A 17,122-nucleotide genomic window follows, 5' to 3' on the forward strand; every position below is an offset into this window, starting at 1 on the left:
ATTAGTATGTGGCCTGCAACAACTCAGTGTTTTGGTTTCCCCCCCCCCAAGATCTGGAAACTCCATCAGTTGTGTAACTTTTTCCCCCCACTCTTTTTAAAAGTAAACAGTTAAACATTTTACATACCCGAGGAAGGGGCTCACTAGAGGCATGAGAGTTTGTCATAGAAATGGTTAGGCAAGTAACATGCTTAGTTTCATGCACCTCCATGCAATTTGCTACTTTTTGCTTCCTAGACATAGTAATGCTGTATCTTTCCTCTTGCTTGGTACTACCACACCTCCGCGCTGCTCTTTCCCCATACAGAGCAGATAGCGTGGTTCAGGTGTGAGCTCTGCTGTCAATTCAGACACCTTATGGCTAATTCAAAAAAAGCAAACATTTAGTTCCTGAAAAACTGTTCTCAGATGATTATCTCAGACTCTGCTGACCAATGAACTTAACAGTGCTTGGAAAAGGAGGGAAAAGAAGTATAAACTGGCCTCCCATAACTTAAATCTGACTTCCCGGAATCCTTGAACTTGAGGCTTGAGACCAATCCTATTTAGTTCCCGAGGTACAAAAACATTTTATTCACAGCTAAGTTAGTAACTGGTATGCATATTACAATACCTCTATGAGCTGGTCTGGTTCACTCCCTTCCTCCACGGTAATTAATTTAGACCTTCCATTTCGTTCATTGTCCCGAATGCCAACAGCAACTTGAGTAGCCTTCAGACGCTCGTATTTATTGCATGATGAGCCACACCACTGATAGATTTCCTATAACAATTAAAAGTGCACACATATATTAGCAATAAGATTCAACACTGAGCAAAATTATGAAATTAATATTTTATTAATAATTATGTGACTCAATCTAAGCCACAAGTACATCAGTGAAGCTACATCTTTCAGAGGTACTTTCCAGAAGAGATTTGCTAAGTCACCTAGATATTTATAATATGCAAGATATATACATAATGCAATTTAGCATCCACATACTAGGAGATCCCAATCTCAGAATAGTCAGAGTGCTGGTTTGATTGAGTTTTATCCGAATACAGATTTATCTTCAGATATATATCTAAAGAATCTGAAACTCCTAAATTTGCTACTACAAATTGTTTTTATTTTATATCTGGCAGTTTCTCATCTATGGCACTCAGCAGTGCTGGTTCCTGTCTATGGCAAGAAACAAGGTAATTTCAGAATCTCAAGGAAATCCTGATTGCATATGCTACTCAAAAGTAATGTTGCATCTTTCAATCCAGTTTTTATTTTGGTCACTTTTTGTTGTAGAATGATGTTTGTTGCACACTCTGCTGCATCAAACCACATCAAATGGATGACATCAGTGTTTTCAATAAAAAGTTTTCTTCACCAGAAGATTTTTGCTCGGTGTACAGCTGATCTAACCTCAGAGTAATGCCAGCCCTTCCAACTGTTGTTATCACAAATGTCTTTATAAATTACTTCTGAAGATTTACAGATCAGGAACACCCAGTTTTTCTGGTCAGTTCTTCCCCAGCAGATGATGGACCCCTTCCTGCCTCAGGAGCTGACTAAAATAAAGACAAGAGGCATCTGTAGAAGATGCGTTCAGGAAATGCTACGAGTAAGCTGCTGACCCAGGGGCAGTCCATCGCTGAGCTATTGCCACCTTTACAATGAGCTGCTCAGGCACTGCAGAAACTGCTCATCACATTGTTTAATGACTACACTGGTGGCAGTAGCCCACTCCTAGATACCATCTTACAGGCCTTCAAGGCCTTCCTGTCACCTAGCTGAATGGGTAGTAAACAGGTATGTTCTGCACATGACTGGGAAAGTGCAATTCAACCAGAACAGGGCATGTTCCCAAGGCATCTCTCAGGAAGGAGAGCTGCCAGAACCAGCCTAAAACAGGTCACCTAATCCAGTCAAACCACAGACCAAGGACCCCCAGTTTTGGCAAGTCCCATTGTTCACCTTGAGTGCAAAGCATTTCAGAATAAAGAATTTAGATTTCAGTATTGATGAAAATTACTTAAATAAAACCCCAGAACATAAGCCACAGAGCTGCTAGAGGCTGAGCTGGAAGGAGCCAGTCAAAGGGAATTAATCAGCTTGGCTGGTTGCTTTTCCACCAACTCCCTTCTCCTGGAAGAAAGTGAATTGATTCTATCAACTAACTCAAATAGTGCAGAAATAAAGGTACCCTACAATTTTCAGCTTTAAAAAAGATTTAACTGATTTGTGTTCAACTACAAAGCAAATAAGAATTTAATCAAGACCCTCACTGAGTAAGTTACTGGGGTCTTACTTTTACAATCCATATACAACTGTATAAAACTTAGATTTTTGGATGAATACCTGTTCCATTCAAACAAAGCTTTTAAAGCCATTTCTGCTGACCACTGTTATTTAACAGTACTTGAAACAGTAGCTTGAGACAAGTAAGACATGAAGCACAGCTTCTCAGTACTATCAGATGCAGACTTTTAGAAGACAGATAACATTGATGTCATCTGCTTGTAAAACAGTGCATGTAACTTCTGATATATACTTTTTGTCAGCTAGGACTCAAAAAACAACAAACAAAAAAACCTCAGTGATCTCACAGCCAAGTTTCCTTCCCTTTGGAAGCATCCTTCAAATATGAAGTTTCAAGCTTATGCCAGAATTATAGAGATTCCCAGAACCGGATGCTTTTCAACTTGCAGATGTTGCACAACAAAAGCTCTTAGGTTTTCAGCTTGCCTTTAGCAATGGGACTATAGGCTTAAGACAATAAGAAAAATAAAAATCTGCTTCCAAGTTCTGGTTTAAATGCTGTCAGCTCACTAAGTATCCCACATCTAGAGACATACTTGGCTTCGGGTCTGACCTTTATCTCAAATCTGACTTTCAAGTTTTCCATAGGAAAAGAAAATATCAGTGCATATTTGGGGAAACAGATTTTTTTCTAAATAACTAATGAGAGACTGCCTTGAATCTGTAGAAAGTAAAAAGTTTCAATTTGAACAGAGGTTTTAATATATATATTATAGCCATGCACTGCTTCAGACATCTCCCATATTTTAGGAGACTTCCCAAAACACAAATTCCTTTAATTTCCGAGAATTTCAGCACTCAAACTTACTCAATCTCATCTTGGCTTACTTTCTACTAATTGAACTTATTTGAAATTCATGAGAAAACAGGAATCACTAAAGTTACAGCAGCAATAATTAGGCATTCTTTAGTTCCCTGTCTAGAAGCAATAAGGAAGAGGACATATATACAGAATTAGCTGAAGAGGTTATACAGCTATTGCCTTAGTGTGTATGCTGCAATTCATGGAGATTACTCATTCAGAAGGGTTAAAAGTTCAGTTTCCAGTTGTACGTGTCTGCCTTCTCTTGGTCTTTTGGTAACTGGCCATGCAAGTATTCTCATCTACAAAATGAACAGTATTTACTGTACTGGCCACAAGGATATTGTGAGAACTAGTCACTGCAAATTACAAAGATCTCCACTTCTCAGACAATAAAGTTACATTTTTTTTTCTTAGCGTGTCTTAGCATTAGCTGTCACGCTTCATAGCTACCCACTAGCTACCCTGCATTCACAGGGTAGTCTGCCTTCAGCCAGCAAGTGACTAAACTAGGTTCTCCTACAGTCCACTGGCTCTAGACTTCAAATAAAACCCTACAGTAATAGATCTCGATTCTTTTGATTTGAAAACTTCATTATTTTCCTTATGGAGCCCACATTCCTTAACTACAGAAACTTTCCGCCAAATAACATGGTCTAAATACTTTTGTCCTAAACTAAAATAAATAAATAAATATGAAAATTTGTTAGCTGTAACTCCGAGAAGCATTGTGTGGTAGGGCTTTCTCCTGCTGCATAAAAAAGTTGCTTCAACTAGCAGTGTCTGAAAACATCCTTGATCTAAAGTTCACATGGATAAACCGTATCATTCCTGTAAGTTCAATCTTTCCCGGTTACTTAAAAAAAAAAAAAACCAAACCCACAACCAAACAATGATTTTAAAAGCTAGAGAAACAAAAATCTGATTCTTTTCAGCACTAGAGAATAAAGACAGTATTCTTTATTAAAACCCTGGAAGCTAAACTTTATGTACTGTATAATCTAATAAAAGGAAGTGAGCAGCCACAAGTCACAAAGGTGTCCCAAAGTATGTAATATTTTACTGTATTTACTATGAGCACTAAATAGATATCCTAAGTATTTAGTGCTACAAGCTTTCAGGAGCTTAGGTTTAGTTCTTTTCTCTTCTGAAGTAAAATCATCTTTATTTTTAAATATATCTGACTTTGAGGCCTCATGGTAGAAGCTCAGCTGGATATTTACAAGCTTGTCTTCTCGATAGAGCTTACCTATTTCAATCCCTGGGCAGACTGGGGTTTTAACAATTTAAAATCAGAAAAAGACTTTTTTTTTAGTTAAAGCCATTTCTTGACAAGACTAATATTATAGATCTATATTTACCTGAAATACAGTCAGCTCATTATCTAAGCATGTCTCACAGACCACTGAGCTTTTGGCGTGTATCTTACTATTCATGTATTTATTTTTAAACATATATTATACATATAAAGTGCTCAACTAGGGTCATAATATGATGTTTAGCTTTAGTTCGCTCAATACTTTCTTAGCTCTACTATACCTTCACTATTTTAAGGCTTGTTTTGCTAACCTTATTTTGAATTGGCAAGCTGACAAAAAAAATGTTTCCATTAAAATGAAAATAGACTTCAAGTGTTCACACCCCTCAAAAAAAAGGAACTTCATTCATCAGTTATTCCTATGCCAAACCCGGTTTATTTTTAGAAGCTTGTACTAGTAGGTTTGGGGTTTTAATCTGTTTAAGAGAGTTTGAGAGAGATTATATGAGAGAGAGCTATTCTGCTACCTGATATTAATGTTTGTTGATATCAATATACTTGCCGCATCACAGTGGGACAATTAGCAGCTGAGGGTCAGCAAATGCTACCATGAATAATCACTATTGATGACCCTAGAGCTCCTGAGGGAGGTTGGGAAAGAAAACCAGGTCTGTGCCATACACACCACAGTCATAGTAAGGCCTCTCCTCATCTGTGCATTCTGGGGACATGGTTTGGTCTTCTAGTTATAGAGCAATAGGATTTATTGCTTTTACTCCTGGTAGGTTCTGGTCTGCAGAGTGACCTTGAGCAAGTCATATGAGATTTCTACAGCACATTAAAAACCACCCAATATTTAGCTTCTATACAGCAGTGCATGGCAGGATAGCTGTGCATGGTTCATGTAATTGTGAGCAAGAGTACCTTGGCACTTTTCCCTCTTTGGAGGGGACTTGTGAAAGTACACCTCCTGCCTTCCTGCTCCAGCCCCAAAGGGCATGCAGAGCAAGAGAAGGGAAAACAAAACCAAACATGCTTATTTCAGGAATGACATAAACCCAGATTTTCCCTTCTAACACACAGCCACCTCTGTATTCAGCTGGCAGCCTGCTCAGTTTGGAGGCAAATGAAAATATACTCTGAATCCTGGTGTCTTTTCTGTAAATCTTAGTCAGGGCAATGAAAGCAAAAGCCAAGCAGCTTAAACCTGTGAAGAACTGTTTTTTGTCTGGTTACAAAGATGTTCTCAACATAAAAGTGTTTTAAACCTGTATCTTTATTGAAATACCTAGTAATTTCCAGGCTCATACTGTAATTTCTGATTTACATTCTCTCACACGAAGACATTAAAAAGCTAAACAAATTATACGGACTTCAAAATTCTAACTCAAAGCACATTTGTTGTGAAACTTCAGTTTGGTAGAAAATAGCAGTGACATGTTTAAGAGATTAAGTCTCACTAATTTTAAAATATTAAAATAAAAATTTAAGCTTTCGTAAGGAAAAATTTGAAGCCAGCTCCCACATTCTTTGCTGGCAGGCCTTGAAACGCCCTAAAGCTGTCCTCCTTTGCCTACATCTGAACCAGAACATGCTCCCAAAATGTAATTGCACATCAATTGAGAAAAAAAAAAAAAGTGACCACACTTAGTTGAGTCAGCTAAAACTATAGCATGGATCCTGTTATGTTAGTCAGGATGTAGACTTCTGTTCTGCTTGCTCATGTGTAACACCATACTACATTCTCTTTACCCCCCCCAACTCATGTAAAAGGGCTAAATCAAGAGGTTTATAACCTTATTACTGCCTTAATTCCTCTCTTAAGCTTAGTTGCTTCTGTTTCTAAGACAGAAGCAGATCAGAACTTGGGTAAATAATCAAATGACAGAAAGCCCTTGTAGTGGTTTCACAGTGGGCAGGTAGAAGAAAGGATTATGAGGCATCTAAAGAAAGGTAGGTCAGGAAGAGAGTAGCTGTAATGCAGGAGTGCCCACATCAGCCTGCACTCCTCATGCTCCCATGTGAGTGAACCTAAGACATCACTTCTTGAGGGAAGTAGAATAAAACTAGCAAAGCCAGAGGCAGATTGAACATGCACAAATATTGGCAAAGCTTTTACACATATCTTATCATGCTACTATCAAAATAATTGGCATGCACTCAGCTGAGACTCCGTTCATTCTCTTCATGGTCATTAATAAACAGCTGTTCCAATAAGGCAAGAGTTAACTTTAGCTGAAACTTCTTTGTTAAACTCTAGTCTCTTAAAGTTACGAGATTTAAAGGAAAAATGCCAATACAAAATACAAATAGACTTGCAAAAAAGCTTTTATATGAACTGCAAACAAGAGAAATACTTCCAGTGCCTTCAGTTCTCAGTAAAATTGTTTGCAAAATAAAGGTACATTACCTTAGTGTTTGTACTTCAAACACCAAGTTTTTGGAAATAAAATGGAGAGCATAAAAGCAGGAGTGTGGCATGGAATTTGGTTGGTTTAATTACCATTTTTAAATTAAAAAAAAAAAAAGCCTAAACTGAAAAAAGTCCAAATGATACGGAAAACTTTTTTCTTTGGAACTGACATATATATAGTAAGAAGAATGTTTGGATTGAACCAGGTGAATATAGGCTTCTGGAAACATTTTTCTACTTAAATTATTTGATTTTTTTTCTGTCTTGACTGTTGAATTCTTGATACAGTCAGGGGAAAAAAAAAAAAGAAAAAAATCATTTCACATATTCATCAAATCTGCTTTTTACGTTTGTTGAAACTGGGACACACTGAGCCATTGAAAGTTGTAGAGTTTTGATAATCCAAAACAAATTCTCAATTCACTCAGCCAGAATGCTGCTGAGGCCACCATGAGCCTGGCCCTGGTATAATTACAGTAGTGCCTTTGTAATCAGTCTTGGAGTCTCCCATTTGATTCAACTGGAACAAATTGTCAGACTAAAGTAAGTCAGATGTACCACACTCATACACTTACCACATTCATTTTTCCTCTCACACCTGTTTTGACAGTGTATGCTAGAATAGCTTCTGCTACACCACCATGCACTAAATGGTGAGCACCAGGAGGATATTAATTCTAAACAACAGCTGCTTAAACAGCAAAACATCTGGATTTCATACAGTATCAGGAAGAAAACTAACCTGACTGAATCCTTGTGTATATATATATGTCTTGTCCACCTTGAGCTTTAATGACTGTCTCTGTTTCAGCCACTTTACTGTGTAGAAGTGGGGTTGAGGGGAAGCTTTCCAGTCTATAGAGTATGAAGGAAAACTACATACTCTGGATACTCTAACTGTGGGTGGGGTGAAGTTTAATGTTTGTGGGGTTTTTTTCTCCATCTGATGACTTTGGGACTATAAAAATTTCCAGAATGCTGGAGTTCAAAATGCTGAAGCTGTAAAAATAATTGGTCATGGCATTACAGAAAAATGAGATGCTTGCTTACTGATATACACCATGCACAAATATAAGTACATTTTAAAGCACTTAGTAAGTCCACAAAGTTAATAAAGAACAAAAGCAGTTTAGTTCCTCAAGCTCTGCTACCTGTTTGGCAATTTGCTGCTACAGCACAAGCAACAGTTTAACTCTTAGCTGGGGGAAACTGGGGAATAGGTTAGTTGTAGGAGAAACATGAACAAAAAACACAGAAAAAGGACATGACTAATCAATTGTTAATGCTGGGAAAATCAATGAGAAAGAAAATTAAACTGATGAACTCCAACATGCAAGAATCTGCTCTTCCAGTTTTGTTTACACCCAGACAGTAACTTTATTAAAGTGGTTAATATGCTGATTGTAAATTGGTTTCTCTGAAGGAAGAGAAGCAAAGCCACCTAGAAGAGCATGCAGGCAAGAAGGAAGGAAGATTACAGAAGCAAGCAAAACTACAACTGTGCTTAACATTGCAACGTGATGCTGAATCATACCCCATAGTCATAATCATAAAGAAAATCTGTCCTCTTGGTCTTTTACTGTTAAAAAGCAGAAGTTAATGTTCTTTTTGTAAACATAATTTAATCTATAGCAAGCTAACAGTCTTTATGAAAAGTAGCTGTGATAAAAAAGCCAGCCTTTTTGGTTGTATTTTTTCTAGGGTCTCTGTGCAAGACAGCAATCTTTTTCCTTTTGACATACCTATTATATCAGGAGTTCAAGTAGAAGCATACTGACAGATACATGATCACAACAGCTTTATTCAGTCTCATACTTTTGAGTTCTAACATAATAATTTTCTCTTGTGATTCCTGGAGCCCTTGAGAAGTACATACACTAATTGCTGGATGGTAAAAGCTGTTTCTAAGCACACCATAGGCTCTTAAATTCCAAACCAGCAACCTCTTGGCTTTTTATAAATCAGTTTATAAGCACCACTATAGGAACAGGAAGAACGGACAATTGGCCACAGTCTGCCTTTAGTCTTCACTTAACTTGAGATATCGTTATCACCTCACCACCTGCGTTCTTCCTTTGGGAAGAAGGGAAATGTTTCATTAGCAGAACTTTGATTCTGACAAAACTTTCAAGCCTCAATCAACCAGGCCCAAGCTCATAACTGTTTGGTACTTACCACACATTCCTTCTTTCCCCTTATTTTAAGGGCTGCCTAATTTCTTCCAGGAGGCCAACTGGTACACAGCACCCCTCCCTGCCCTCTGCAGTCCTGTGGCTCATAGCACTGCTGCTGCCCCCCATTAGGAGGCAAGTCAGCCAGAGAGAAATGAGTCCTCTATTTGAGCAAATGTGTAGAGAATATTTTTGCTGATCAGTAAGGACACAACTTTAGACAGCCTTCATACAACAGATATTCCTGAACTGAGTTGAGAAGCTTTCAGTAAAAACTTCATGTTGCTTTATTGCTGCTCCCATTACTTTAATTTTTTTTGAAGGACCCTCAAATTCAACTTAGAGCTCCTGTAAGGACTTACCCATTTACAATGTACCTCTAGTCACAGGAAATTTCAAACTGTAATCATTATTTCAGCTTGAAACATAGTGTTTTTAAAACTTGCTCAAGATTGCCACTGTGACAGTGTATTTTGGACCACCCCTATTTTTCTATAGGCACTTCATTAGACTTACGGATCTTCATCTTGAAGTATGTCACACGTTGCCTTTTCATCTTCCACAGGAAAGGTCTGGTTTATATAATAATCTATGATGAAATTCCTACAAATGTCTCATACCGAAACACTCTTCCTTAATACATCCAGAAAAACACATCCCTCACATACCATTGACATGGCAAGACCAAGTACTGTTATTAGTCATGTGATTTGAATGACACATCCCATAGTCTGGTAAGAGATCTAGATGTTGTTCAAATCTAATCTTTCTTCCTACAAAGGCACAGGGTTGCATTGCTGCTTGACCTGTCTTGTCAAACAGGAAATCCGAAACCAGAGTGATGTTGCACTAAGAAAAGTAAAAAGGCTCACGATGTACATTGACTATTAGAAGTGAAGCTGTACAGCACCTAAATTTAGTGACAGTGCTCTCCTCTCAACAAATATCATCAAAATGGATGAACACTAAGATACACATGTAACAACACTATATATTACTTGTATTAGTGTTGCTGTCATGTCTGCAGCATGACCTGAGTAATTACTTTAGGTGAAATAGGCAGCTGTAGCACAATGAGGGTCAGGATAAGTCAAATTCATGGAGTACACCAGTTCCACAGCATGTTCATGGGACGTGAGCTCCAGAAAACTCAAGCCCTGGGACAGCCTGACTGCAAAAGAAGCACTTTATATATTTAGTTCCAAATTGGCCATCTCCTATGCATCAGCTTTGAAATGGAATAGATGATTTAGGTCTTCTATGCAAATTGACATTGAGAGATAAGTGTTGGGATACTGATCACTAGACTGTTTCAGATGATTAGACCACACTGCCACAGGAGAAATGGGACAATGTTGGGAAAACACTGGCTGGTGTTCTGTCTGAAGGCTCCTAAGCATTATAAAAATCAAACAGGCATAATCGATATAGCTACTTGATACTAACAACTTCAATTGTCACACCAGGGGATGCTTTTTAGAGAAAAAAAAGCCACATGTGTAACATGAGTTCAGAAGAACTCCTTTTTTTCAATAGGGCAGGGAACTCTTCTCTGAAATCTTGCTAAAGTAGCTGACCATTTCCTTTGTGAAGCATCACAGCTAGGTCCAACAGCAGATGCTGCCTTGCAGATAAGCAAGCAAAATTATCTGTCCGTATGCTACTGCACTGTCTCTACTTGCTTTCAACAGAAAGCCTTGAAGTACAGGATTGCTTCTCAAGAGATCTCAAAATATTCAAGTAGTTTATTAACACTTTATATGACAAGTTTAACAACACAACTGCTTTTGCAGCTATTTAACACACAATGAGAGTTTTATAAATATAGAATCATAGAATAGTTAGGGTTGGAGAAATACTCTTAAGAGAAAGGTCCAAACTGTGTTCTACCCATATTTCTAGCACTGATCTCATTCAGCTGGTGGGTAGTGCCAAAGTCAGAACTTATTGTGAACAGCTTAAGGTTCAAATATCAGTAGTAAAATACGCCAATGCCTAGAGTGAGAAAGAGAACTGGTTCCTGAAAGATAAATGGTGCATGCTTCAGAAAACATTTACATCAGTTTTAAACCTTCAAAGTGTTGTAACACAAACTGATTTTCTGAAGGAAATTCTTTCTGCTAGTTTGAGAAACAAAATTACTTGTGCGTTTTAGGGGATGATCCAGACCTTAGAAGAGATGCTGCATCTCTTACTTTTCAGTGTGTTTTGCTCTAGGAAAGACTTACCATTCCAAGGTCAATAATGAAACAATCTCCTTTGCTGAAGCTGGTCCAAGTCAGCGGGACTTCTGTGGCTCTTACAACTCTCCGGCCCTTGATATGCAAAAGCCTTTGGGCACTCAGATCATTAGTAACAACATGATTAAATCCAGAGGCAACACCACCTGCCTGAATAAAACAAAACAAAGCAGCAAGCTTTATTTCAGCTTGAATTTGGCAAACTTTATGCTACAAGTGAGGAGCTATGAGGAGAAAAAAAATAGTTTATGCAGTGAGAAGAGAGCCAATATACTGTTTAGCAGTGCTGACCACAAACCAGACAGACACAGGAAACACTGTTGCTGCTGCTCAACCCTCAGGTGTGAACCTTTATCAGAGGGAGCAGACATCACCATGCTTCAAAGGATGTTCAGATGAGTGGGCAAAGGGAAAGCACAGGATTTAAAGCACTCTGCTGCATCATCCAGAGAATGAGGTAATACTGAACCACAATGTTAGGACAAAGGTCAGTAGGTTGTCAAATAAGGGCTGAGGAAAAGAAGAATATGCAGCTCTTGTATAAGTTTTCCACAATTTCCTTACATCTCAGAGGTCTGGGTGGTTTTAGTGCCTGGTTATGTGTAGCAGCTCTGTAACTCCAACGGGAATATTTGCCACATAGGAGGGAACCTAGCAAGGAGCACCAAACTGGGAGAAGCGAGACCAAACTGTTGATTTACAATCTATAAACTCTAAATTTAAGCATAAATTATTGCTTTAAACTGGCCTGGCTGTCTGCCTCTGTGAGGGAGTATCTCCACTCCACTAGAAGACCTGGACCTTTAGATGGAATAGAAATTGGCTCTTGAAATTACAAAGAAAGAAAAAAGTAAGAGAGTGGCCAGGTCACTGCCAAGGTCTCTTATGCAAGCAGAATTAGAAGCTTAAAATTGCTTGTTTAGACTATAACAAGTTGGGAAAAAAAAGCTGACTGAGCAACAGCTCCTAGAGCTCCTACTATGGGAACATTTTCAGGAGATACACTACTTTATTCTTAAAAAGCAACACAGATGTCGCAAAACAAATTCTTTCCAAAGATCCAGCTTCTGGAAGCAACACAAGGGGGCTGACACTACACCTTTAAAAAAAAAAAATCATTAAAAGTATTTGGGAGGGTTTTTTTATCTACCTCTAAGGAAAAACCTGCAGTAGGACTGCAAAAGCACTGGTTTTAGTCTAAAGAGAGGTTTTGGCTGTTTCCACTCTGTTCATGTTCTTAACCACTTAAGCACATTGGGTTCTGCATTTGAACAAAATTATTCAGTCTACAACATAGAATATTCCATGATATTTATTATCTCCCAAACACAGAGTCCCTGTTGTGAGCTCCCTTAGACACAGGTATGAAACCTCATGATAGCTTGAGTTTTTTGGGTGGTAGGGAGGAATCATTGGGAAAGGTTTTTACATATCCAAAGAGGCACTGGTAAACAAGCTGTTGCTTTCTGTACAATTACTGGATCTCCTATAGTTTAAAATAGGTAGTTCAGATCTAAAACTGCTAAGCATTGAGAAACGATTTTTAAACTTCCCATTTACAAAGCAAAATGTTTTATGTAGGGCACAATGTTACATATATTTTTAGGATACATTTTGACAGCTGGATCTTTACCTTGTATTTAATTCCTCCTTTGAAGTAGCCCACAAACTCAGTAGATTCATATCCTTGAATTTCTCTACTCTGCACAGGCTTGCCTCCTAAATAGTCATCCATTTGAACAGCAAAGATTGCTGCAGCTGTGCTTTCATCCTGCGTACATTCTTTTCCTGAAATAAGATGAAATATTGTAAAGCACTGATATAACTTTGAATCCCATTGGATAAATTGTTTGTGTGACAATCAGGCATTGCCTTCAGCAGGTTGTACTGCCCATGTATATGTTGCAACAAAGTGCTATGTCATAACCTTGTTCACCACCAAACGCATGACCATCCAGACCATTACTCAACTACTTGTAAAACTGCACTCATAAGGAAAAAAGTGAATAGTGAAGTTTTTCTTCTCTCAGCCTCTTTGAGAAGTTATTATAATTAATTTGGTTTAGCAAGTAACTGCAGTAATGATTTTTGGACTCAGAGTTGAATTGCAACAAAGTAAGTTCACATCATAGATCTGATTACATGGTAAAAGGTATGTTTATGCTAATAACTCAAACTATAAAGACAAAATAATTCAAAAGCAATCCTCTTGACATTACAATGCAAGCGAGGTATTTTGCTTAGATATCTTTTATAAGATTGCCTGATACAGCTGGGAGAAAGAAAAGCAGCTTTGGGGCTCAGATGTTTTGCTTCATGAGGTCACACTTTGTTTTGTACCTTTCAGGGATTAACCTTTTCCCAGGACTGTGGCAAAATGGCCTCCTTACCTAGCGTGTTGATGGCCTAATCACATTGCAGAGCAGGTTATGTATTCAAACAAGATTTTTAATACAGGACTATACATTTTCTGATGAACATTTTCAGCAGTTCTGATTGTTTTGAGATGAGCACAACAATTCTCAAGAGCAGCTTCTCACTTATATTAGCCATTTCCTTGCTTCTTATGTGACCAAGGGGAAAATAGCAGACTCCCAGGTGGTTTGAACAGAGAGAACTCTCAGAGGCTGCAGGAGAAGGGGAAGAGTGTAGCATGGTATTGGTGTCACCTCACACCATCATGAGTCATTGGTATCACAGGAAGCCTGTCAATAAGGTATTAGGAAAGAATAAAGCTTGGGGAGGGGGAAGAGGGATACCCCTAAGGGCACCACTGACCTAACTCCTCTCAGAGAGAGAGAAAGAGTGGCCTATTTATGGCCCAGCAGTGCAAATGCCATAAGAAAACTCCCCACTGCCCACCACCAACTGTGTTTCTCCGAGGAGCAGTGCTGCCACCACCACAGCTTTTGTGGTGACATGGGTACAATGGAAGCCTCCAGAAAGCAGCAAGGATGAACTAGGGAAAGGATCCAAACAATAAAAGCAGCATAGGGAAGAAAAGAGTTTGAGGTCCACCCAAAAAAGGTAAAACAAATCCTAAAAGCAGGACTTTACACAAGCATCTCTGGGGGATAAAAAAAAAGTCCCCATCACTCAGTGATAATAAAATGAAGAACTTGTTATATGGCAACAAGCTTCCCGAGACCTGGACACCTCCTTAGCAATGGTGATAAAGTTGGGGGAGGGGGGGTTATTTGTTTTTAGATAGACTTATTCATGTTCATTAGGACTGAATCCTTCAGATTTATTGCTTGCATTTACACAGGGGCTCAGAGGTAAAGAAAACTGGGTTTGGAACACTGTTAGAGATAAGAACCACTACCAGGCTCAGTCTGACAGCTGCTATGCAAGAAAACATTCAGTGAAACCCTTTTTAAAAAACACAAATGAGCATCAGTCCAAGTGTAGGCCATTCAAGCTTGTATGAAAAACAGATTTGTCTTGAGTTTGAGGCACAAACAGCTATAAATAAGCCGGAGTGTATAGGAAAAAGATAAAAATTTTTGTCAGACAAGATCCTGGTTCACATGAACAGGTCTTATCACCTAATCTCTGAGGACAAGGGTTAAAAGAATAGATAAGAACACCATGCATGATTTTATTAAAGATACCAAGTGGAGTATAGCTTGTCTTATGCCCACAAGTAGTCTCTTACTGGCATAATACATGCTGTTTCCACTAGTGATAGTTTTGAGACAGCTCCCTTAGGATTAGTAGTTTAGCTACCAAAACATGTCTCAAGTGCCAGTGCAGACAACTGAGGCAGGGCCTCTGAGCAAAGTTAAAAATGGATACAGCCACCACAGCACAGATCCACACTGATTGCTTGGCCTTGCCAACATCACTGCAGCACATGAGTTAGCTTGTTCAGAAATTACCCAACCTGGGCAGCACCTCACTGATATTTGGTAAAACAGTGGCTTTTGCATGGGAAGCTTCAGGCTGATAGAACTGTTTGGTCAGTTTAACCCTAGGATGTCAGCCACAGCACAAGACTGTCAGCACATCAAGGTCACAGACCATCCTCCCATGCTGTAGACTACCTTCTGGATACACCCAAGCAAGAGATTAGGAGGAAGTTTGCCACTAATATATTACAAAAATTTAATGGTCTTCTAAATTTGGGACATATTTGGTGAAGTCAGAATCCATTCAGACTCAAAACCAACATATGAAGCCCACGCAATAACAAATGCCACAGATAACAGGCAGGAACAGGACCATGTCACCAAATAGCAAGGCCCATTAAGTATCTAAGCCCAAAGCCCATAGGGTTTCCACCAATCCAGTTTCATAAGTGTTCCATCCCAAATTCTGACTGATAACTGCTGCAGCTGCTCACAGACAACTTACGGGATGTCTTCAGAAAGACCCTGCTGAGGTCTTACTGGCTCACAGGTTATACAGCCTTTGCCAGTAAGGAAAAGCCTGGTGTGCATAATGGCAGTGAGAATCGATCAGCAAAACCACCAAAATGATTCATACTCTTGCACTGGGTGTGAGTACCTTTCCCATACACCTTGTATGGATGAAGTTCAGGTCTCCTATTGCTGTTAAGCTTTCATCAGTGTTCGAGCATCTCCACCCTACTACTGGTGCGAGGAGAAAGGGATTTCCCAGCAGTTAGCCACCCTGCAGACAACTTGCCAGCTGCACAAGAGTAGTGTAAACCCAGATAGCCCGAAACTCCTTGCAATACCTGGGTATCACCACATGAGCACAAGAGGCGCAGGATTTACCACTAAAGCTCCTTAGGCAACAGCAAAGATGTTTTAATCAGTGCAAATGTTACTGATTTGACTTCATTTCCAGCTGCAAAGAGTCCTTGCATCTTTCCCTAGGAAAGGTCTACTATACCTTAACGCCTACATAAGTAGTTCTGGCTTCATTAACAAAGGTCTAAACAGACAAACCCTGGTACTAACTAGCAGTGCTGCTGGCATAAGAACATCAGCCAGAAATTCATTTACGCTGCCATCATGATTATACTCTTGTCATAGACAGACATTAGCCCACATGCCAGCTGGATAACTCATAACACATGCAAAACTAAACAAGCTTGAAATATTTATGCAGAAACTATCCCAGCTTTATCTGCTATTCTTTTTCAATGGACCCAAAAGTCCATTGACTTTTGTGGTTCTTTGACAAGAACCACAGCAACTCAAACACATTAACATTAATACACATTGACCTGTCCATATGTGCATTCGCCGAGATGATTGCCTACAAACACAAACCTGAGGGTGAAACATGAACAAGAAACAGGCAGCTATACAGCAATCACTGTGGCTGGATATCTTGGTGACCAGACAGGGAAGTCTCACAAAACCTGAAGATGAGGAAGTCACCTAAAATTAATCCTTACGTCAGACTACTATTTTACCCTAAGCACTGTGCTAGGCAAGGCTAAATGCAAAAGACATCAGCCCAATTGCAGGGTTCCCTGATGCTTCAGAGGGGCTTTACAAGGCTGTCAAACTGATATTGAGGAGGTTTCACAGAAAAACTGATGACTCCACCTCTAATCTCTGTATCATCATGAAACATCTGAAAAGACAACATCTGGACACAAAGCAATTCAACAATGCCACAGGGAGGTGGCTGAGATGGAATTTTGGCCCTAGTAGAAACAAAGGCAAGAAAACTCTTCGTCTGAATGAAGGCAGGACTTCATTTGGTTGGATGCAGCCAAGACTCGACTGTAACCCTTCAGCACTTTTCCAAGCTAGCATCACAAAGCAAGCAAACGTTCATCTTTCTGTCACAGCCTGCTTTCTCACCCCCAGAGCCCCTTCACACCACTTCACCGGGGGCAGCGAGGCTCGGCATCGCCCCGAACCCTGTTACTGAGCACCTCAGCTTGAAGCTTCACGCACGCAGCCGTTGCTCCTGAAAAGGGAGGGGAAAAATTCAGCTCCCCATCCCCTGGAGCCCAG

The 17,122-nt window shown here is 39.3% G+C and overlaps 1 protein-coding gene across 1 annotated transcript; it reads right to left on the reverse strand.

The window, feature by feature from the left end:
- Positions 1-677: 677 nt before the first annotated feature.
- On the reverse strand, positions 678-12,968 carry LOC104400843 (adseverin-like; the record flags this gene model as incomplete). The annotated part of the gene is given in 4 exon segments (XM_010019707.1): positions 678-697; positions 700-763; positions 11,169-11,330; positions 12,814-12,968. Coding segments are annotated over 4 exon segments (401 nt in total), but the record flags the coding sequence as incomplete, so codon positions are not given.
- Positions 12,969-17,122: the final 4,154 nt, after the last annotated feature.

Source organism: Nestor notabilis, unplaced genomic scaffold, assembly GCF_000696875.1.
Source record: "Nestor notabilis isolate BGI_N333 unplaced genomic scaffold, ASM69687v1 scaffold29158, whole genome shotgun sequence".
NCBI lineage: Eukaryota > Metazoa > Chordata > Aves > Psittaciformes > Psittacidae > Nestor > Nestor notabilis.